This window comes from Mya arenaria, chromosome 10, assembly GCF_026914265.1.
Source record: "Mya arenaria isolate MELC-2E11 chromosome 10, ASM2691426v1".
Classification (NCBI taxonomy): Eukaryota; Metazoa; Mollusca; class Bivalvia; order Myida; family Myidae; genus Mya; species Mya arenaria.
The window spans coordinates 50,612,314-50,620,606 of NC_069131.1; the positions used below are offsets into that span (position 1 = coordinate 50,612,314).

Genomic DNA, 8,293 nt, shown 5'->3' on the forward strand with positions numbered 1-8,293 from the left:
ACTCGAGATTAGTTATATGAGCTAGAGGCTTTCGTCAAAATCGAGCTTTGGAAATTAGCTGAACTATGAATACCGGAGGGAGAGAAGACGTTCAACCGTTTCGCAAATTGGAATATTTATTAAATTGATTCTTATTTTATCATACAATAAAACGTATAAAGCTAGCCTATGTTACAAAAACATGATGTTGGAATATAACGAAGTAATCGTCTGCCATTTATTTTGTTTAACTGACACAGTAGCGTAATGTAACTTATTCTGTTGCCTTACAGGTCTTAATAATCCGTCAAAAACATTGTTAAACTGACAAAGTCGCGTAATGGACCTTTTACTGATGACTTACAGGTTTTAATAGTCCGTCAAAATATATTGCTAAAATGATAAAGCCGCGTAATGTTGGTATTCTAAATCCTGTTCTCTTCCTCGCAACCCTTCGTGATGTTCTCCACCAACAGTATTTGCCTGTGAATGAGGCCCTGCAAAGCGAAATAACGCACAAATAAGGAACACTATCGAGTAAGCAATATATAGAGGATGTTTGTTAATTTCAGTGTAAGATTGTATTTTATTTCACGAGTGTCATAGAAAAACATATTGTCACGAGTGGCGAGTGTTAACATGTAAGTAATGATGTCACAACAAGTACTTAAGATTAAGAATTTAAAAAGTACATATTTCTTGTGTTTCAAACGATCACAAACTAAACATATTTTATTCCGACTTTGAGACATTTAAATCATGAGAGGAAGAAGGGCCGACATGAAACTTAAATGCTTGCAGTATGATTGTTACCTTTCCTAAAATTAAATACTTCATCGGTTGATTTATCATAAAATTAAATTAACGTGTTTAATATCTTATCCCCGCCTAAACATATGTTGTACCTGTCACAGAACAGTTTGTGACTAAATAAATATAAGACGTTTAAATTATTGCTTTATAATACAGACAAAAACACCTTCAATGTGCCAACAATACGTAATCTATGGACAGAAAATGGATTTGAGGTACGGTTTGACATACAATAAAGGTTTTCAATTTTATGCTGTCATCTCTTTGAAGTTTCGCTTGATAATAACTTTAAGCACTGTGGAGCATGTCGATCAATCCACAGGACGATACGTACAGTTCATTTCCAATCTTAATTATTACCAGTGAATATAAAGCATTGCATTCTGAACTAAAACAGATGCATAATGAGAGACATTATTATGCAAGGTCTGGGCTTACAATGATTCGGTCTTAAGTTAATTCCAATTATTGCATAAAAAGATAGTTAACACATTTAACCATTATCGAGTTCACGTTCCCGTAAACTTTGTTTTCATTTAAGATAAGTAAAATTCATCAAGTACCGTATACGACTGGCAAATCAGGTAGATACATAATCATCAGGTTGTCGTTTAGATAGATTGATCAATACGTTACAAATCAGGTAGATACGTAATCATCAGGTTGTCGTTTAGATAGATTGATCAATACGTTACAAATCAGGTAGATACGTAATCATCAGGTTGTCGTTTAGATAAATTGATCAATACGTTACAAATCAGGTAGATACGTAATCATCAGGTTGTCGTTTAGATAGATTGATCAATACGTTACAAATCAGGTAGATACATAATCATCAGGTTGTCGTTTAGATAGATTGATCAATACGTTACAAATCAGGTAGATACGTAATCATCAGGTTGTCGTTTAGATAGATTGATCAATACGTTACAAATCAGGTAGATACGTAATCATCAGGTTGTCGTTTAGATAAATTGATCAAAACGTTACAAATCAGGTAGATACGTAATCATCAGGTTGTCGTTTAGATAGATTGATCAATACGTTACAAATCAGGTAGATACGTAATCATCAGGTTGTCGTTTAGATAGATTTATCAATACGTTACAAATCAGGTAGATACGTAATCATCAGGTTGTCGTTTAGATAGATTGATCAATACGTTACAAATCAGGTAGATACGTAATCATCAGGTTGTCGTTTAGATAGATTGATCAATACGTTACAAATCAGGTAGATACGTAATCATCAGGTTTTCGTTTAGATTGATTGATCAATACGTTACAAATCAGGTAGATACGTAATCATCAGGTTTTCGTTTAGATTGATTGATCAATACGTTACAAATCAGGTAGATACGTAATCATCAGGTTTTCGTTTAGATTGATTGATCAATACGTAACAATTCAGGTAGATACGTAATCATCAGGTTGTCGTTTAGATAGATTGATCAATACGTTACAAATCAGGTAGATACGTAATCATCAGGTTGTCGTTTAGATAGATTGATCAATACGTTACAAATCAGGTAGATACGTAATCATCAGGTTTTCGTTTAGATTGATTGATCAATACGTTACAAATCAGGTAGATACGTAATCATCAGGTTGTCGTTTAGATAGATTGATCAATACGTTACAAATCAGGTAGATACGTAATCATCAGGTTGTCGTTTAGATAGATTGATCAATACGTTACAAATCAGGTAGATACGTAATCATCAGGTTGTCGTTTAGATAGATTGATCAATACGTTACAAATCAGGTAGATACGTAATCATCAGGTTTTCGTTTAGATTGATTGATCAATACGTTACAAATCAGGTAGATTTGTAATCATCAGGTTTTCGTTTAGATTGATTGATCAATACGTTACAAATCAGGTAGATACGTAATCATCAGGTTGTCGTTTAGATAGATTGATCAATACGTTACAAATCAGGTAGATACGTAATCATCAGGTTGTCGTTTAGATAGGTTGATCAATACGTTACAAATCAGGTAGATACGTAATCATCAGGTTGTCGTTTAGATAGATTGATCAATACATTACAAATCAGGTAGATACGTAATCATCAGGTTGTCGTTTAGATAAATTGATCAATACGTTACAAATCAGGTAGATACGTAATCATCAGGTTGTCGTTTAGATAGATTGATCAAAACGTTACAAATCAGGTAGATACGTAATCATCAGGTTGTCGTTTAGATAAATTGATCAATACGTAACAATTCAGGTAGATACGTAATCATCAGGTTGTCGTTTAGATAGATTGATCAATACGTTACAAATCAGGTAGATACGTAATCATCAGGTTGTCGTTTAGATAGATTGATCAATACGTTACAAATCAGGTAGATACGTAATCATCAGGTTGTCGTTTAGATAGATTGATCAATACGTTACAAATCAGGTAGATACGTAATCATCAGGTTGTCGTTTAGATAGATTGATCAATACGTTACAAATCAGGTAGATACGTAATCATCAGGTTGTCGTTTAGATAGATTGATCAATACGTTACAAATCAGGTAGATACGTAATCATCAGGTTGTCGTTTAGATAGATTGATCAATACGTTACAAATCAGGTAGATACGTAATCATCAGGTTTTCGTTTAGATAGATTGATCAATACGTTACAAATAAGGTAGATACGTAATCATCAGGATGTCGTTTAGATAGATTGATCAATACGTTACAAATAAGGTAGATACGTAATCATCAGGATGTCGTTTAGATAGATTGATCAATACGTTACAAATCAGGTAGATACGTAATCATCAGGTTGTCGTTTAGATAGATTGATCAATACATTACAAATCAGGTAGATGCGTAATCATCAGGTTGTCGTTTAGATAGATTGATCAATACATTACAAATCAGGTAGATGCGTAATCATCAGGTTGTCGTTTAGATAGATTGATCAATACGTTACAAATCAGGTAGATACGTAATCATCAGGTTGTCGTTTAGATAGATTGATCAATACGTAACAAATCAGGTAGATTTGTAATCATCAGGTTGTCGTTTAGATAGATTGATCAATACGTAACAAATCAGGTAGATACGTAATCATCAGGTTGTCGTTTAGATAGATTGATCAATACGTAACAAATCAGGTAGATACGTAATCATCAGGTTGTCGTTTAGATAGATTGATCAATACGTTACAAATCAGGTAGATACGTAATCATCAGGTTGTCGTTTAGATAGATTGATCAATACGTAACAAATCAGGTAGATACGTAATCATCAGGTTGTCGTTTAGATAGATTGATCAATACGTTACAAATCAGGTAGATTTGTAATCATCAGGTTTTCGTTTAGATAGATTGATCAATACGTAACAAATCAGGTAGATACGTAATCATCAGGTTGTCGTTTAGATAGATTGATCAATACGTAACAAATCAGGTAGATACGTAATCATCAGGTTGTCGTTTAGATAGATTGATCAATACGTAACAAATCAGGTAGATACGTAATCATCAGGTTGTCGTTTAGATAGATTGATCAATACGTTACAAATCAGGTAGATACGTAATCATCAGGTTGTCGTTTAGATAGATTGATCAATACGTAACAAATCAGGTAGATACGTAATCATCAGGTTGTCGTTTAGATATATTGATCAATACGTTACAAATCAGGTAGATTTGTAATCATCGGGTTGTCGTTTAGATAGATTGATCAATACGTAACAAATCAGGTAGATTTGTAATCATCGGGTTGTCGTTTAGATAGATTGATCAATACGTAACAAATCAGGTAGATACGTAATCATCAGGTTGTCGTTTAGATAAATTGATCAATACGTTACAAATCAGGTAGATTTGCAATCATCAGGTTGTCGTTTAGATAGATTGATCAATACGTTACAAATCAGGTAGATACGTAATCATCAAGTTGTCGTTTAGATAGATTGATCAATACGTTACAAATCAGGTAGATACGTAATCATCAGGTTGTCGTTTAGATATATTGATCAATACGTTACAATTCAGGTAGATACGTAATCATCAGGTTGTCGTTTAGATAGATTGATCAATACGTTACAAATCAGGTAGATACGTAATCATCAAGTTGTCGTTTAGATAGATTGATCAATACGTTACAAATCAGGTACATACGTAATCATCAAGTTGTCGTTTAGATATATTGATCAATACGTTACAATTCAGGTAGATACGTAATCATCAGGTTGTCGTTTAGATAGATTGATCAATACGTTACAAATCAGGTAGATACGTAATCATCAGGTTGTCGTTTAGATATATTGATCAATACGTAACAATTCAGGTAGATACGTAATCATCACGTTGTCGTTTAGATAGATTGATCAATACGTAACAAATCAGGTAGATACGTAATCATCAAGTTGTCGTTTAGATAGATTGATCAATACGTTACAAATCAGGTAGATACGTAATCATCAGGTTGTCGTTTAGATATATTGATCAATACGTAACAATTCAGGTAGATACGTAATCATCAGGTTGTCGTTTAGATAGATTGATCAATACGTTACAAATCAGGTAGATACGTAATCATCAGGTTGTCGTTTAGATATATTGATCAATACGTAACAATTCAGGTAGATACGTAATCATCAGGTTGTCGTTTAGATAGATTGATCAATACGTTACAATTCAGGTAGATACGTAATCATCAGGTTGTCGTTTAGATAGATTGATCAATACGTTACAAATCAGGTAGATACGTAATCATCAGGTTGTCGTTTAGATATATTGATCAATACGTTACAATTCAGGTAGATACGTAATCATCACGTTGTCGTTTAGATAGATTGATCAATACGTTACAAATCAGGTTATTGTCAGCACCGCGCTCGCGCGGACATTCCCACATATGCAATACAGTATCTAGGACAATACAATAGCCGCCGCACACCGATTAGGCGCTCTTATGTTGTCAAAGAACATTCTGTGACTAATACATTAAAGGAAAGAAGAATTATGATATTTTGAGCAACACATTTAAGTTTAAACAAATACCTATTGCGCTTGCATTCATCTTTTTCCATAAAAGGCAAACACTAAGAAGTGTTAACAAAAGCATTGCGCCGAGGCAGCCAGTTGATGTTGCAAGACCAATCACAATATATGATCGGTCGTCCTCGTCCTTTTTTGAGCTGGGTTTTCCTTGTCCGTGGGATGTCGTCATTTGAGGGATTGAAACACTTTCCGCTAAAAAAAGATTGTAAGTCGGTTGTTTAATGTTTTTCACTTAAGTGAATGTCGTACGTTTGATTAGATTAATACAGTCTATATTTGTTATACTTGCAATTATTATTTTTTAGATATTGAGAACAGCTTGAAGCTGAATTGAATCACTTAAGTTGGCAAAGTTACATACCACAATGAGATTCTTTTGGTGTGAGAAGTACACATGCTTTTGTAAAACGAAACAAGAAAGCTGTCTGTAGCTCCATGTCCGTTTTCATTTAACTATATATCGAATACTTAAATACTACTTGACATGAGTTATACTCACATTTATTAGGAAATCTGTAGTAGCCGTCACTGCCCCAGCCATAACTGATTCTCATCGCGTTAATTCTAAACTCCAGTTGTATAGATAAAATTATGTTGCTGATGTCAATCCTAGTACCTTGCCCAATCTGATTAATAACAAAAAATTACAGTATTTAATACAATACAATCTTTTGTCTGATCAGAAGGCAATTCGCAAAATAAAATGTTTGCAATTACCAATGCATCACAGTGTCTAAACATTAGTTTTGGTACGTATAAGAGAGGCAAAATGTGATAGAGTTTGGTCTTAATTTTAACAAACCCGATGACTCAAAAGCGTATACTCCCTATAGGTGCAAAGGAGATGTACGTTAATATAAACTGATTTTGTTATTTCACTGTAAAACACTTTCATTAACCAGACCAAACGTCCATTAATCAAGAGATGTTGCGTAAGACAAGATGCACGTGAACATGCACATTATGTACAGCTTAAAGTTGCAGTTGATATTAAATGTTCTCTTTATACGTGTATTTGCAGATTCGCGTTATCGCATTGGATCACTAGTGCTATCGTACATGTTATAAACTTGTACAACGTACATATTCATGAATGACAGTCCACACGTATTAGGTGAGTACCTAAATCGGAACAGCACCTAAATATGGAACACCGTTTTAAAAGCGTTTTAACGATCATGATCGATTTATTTACGATATTAATCAATATAGACGCTTGCCTTAGATACAAGTTCATAAGAACACGATACTCCGTTAAGTATTTCAAATGTTGCTATCATTCAGTGTTTCATGTTCAAATGCCAATACATGGAAGCGGGGGGAATGACTTCATGCTTGCCAAAATGACAGCATACTGGTACAGTCTGTATTTTGTTTTATTAAATCTTCAAATTTTACTGACACAAATGACAAATAAACAAGCATGAATTAACATTTATTATTAATTGATACAAACAAAATATGCAGCAGTAATTTTAAAATATACATACAAATAAATAACGAATTAAAACTGTTCTATATTTAGGTACTTCGAGGACAAAAATGCCAGTTCTTGACTGTGCGGTTAATGAAGTACTTTTCATGCAGATTGGTAGTATTTTGAAAAATGACATTTATATCAAGCAATTGGTCATGAATCCTAGTATGCTGATGAACAATTTCGTAGTTGTGGTGTAAGTCGAACTAAATATATCTCAAAAATAGTGCCGAAAGTGTTCCTGTTCCGATTAAGGTACTCACCCAGTACACGTACCATTACAAGAAGTGTTTCAGAACCTGACATATTTTCTGTTTTGCAACATACCGCTAAAGTTTTATTCCATGTTATCCAAAATGGACGGTATTGTGTCTCATCAAGAATACCAGATGTCTGAAACAAAGAAACGAGCTTTGTTTTAATTTTAATGCATTATCATAGTAAACTCATATGACTTTAATGATAAAATATAGCATATAATTTGTGTACAGATAAAAATAAAACATGGGCGATATTTTGGCGCTTTTTTCTTGGGTTTTTGTGGCTCCTAAATGTATTTTTAATAGATGCTATATTTTACCTGTAAGCGAATCATATGCTTTTTTGTTGAAATGCAATTTCGAAACTCACTGCAAAAGATGCATACCTGTAAAATTACAATGGGAGTCCCCGTCTGACCTAATCGCAATTGTGATCGAGTGTTTTTAAATGCTCCGATCACAACTTCATACACATCGTTTAAGTAGTCTTCTGGTCCGTTTTGCAGCAAAATATGTGCGTCATGTTTTCCTGCAGAGATAATTCATAAATGCAGCAGGTAATGCGTACGTTCATTTTCAATGATGTAAAGTTACAACAGGGCGCGTACCGAGTCGGGATGTTCCTTGTTTAACTGCTTCTAGAATAAGAATATAGTTCATGTGTATGCGATCTGGACCCGAAGTTTGGAAACTTGTGACAAGGTGCAATTTTTGTTTGTTGTCTTGAAATTCTTTAATTTTGGAATT

General features: G+C 33.7%; 1 protein-coding gene across 1 annotated transcript; it reads right to left on the bottom strand.

Annotated features, from left to right (window-relative positions):
* Positions 1 to 265: 265 nt before the first annotated feature.
* LOC128205953 (uncharacterized) lies at positions 266 to 8,065 on the bottom strand. The gene is made up of 5 exons (XM_052908029.1): positions 7,933 to 8,065; positions 7,614 to 7,679; positions 6,309 to 6,435; positions 5,810 to 6,001; positions 266 to 476 (listed from the first exon to the last, which is right to left on the bottom strand). Exons 3-5 carry the CDS (start codon positions 6,361 to 6,363, stop codon positions 373 to 375), a joined length of 351 nt encoding a protein of 116 aa, XP_052763989.1. The 5' UTR covers positions 6,364 to 6,435; positions 7,614 to 7,679; positions 7,933 to 8,065; the 3' UTR covers positions 266 to 372.
* Positions 8,066 to 8,293: the final 228 nt, after the last annotated feature.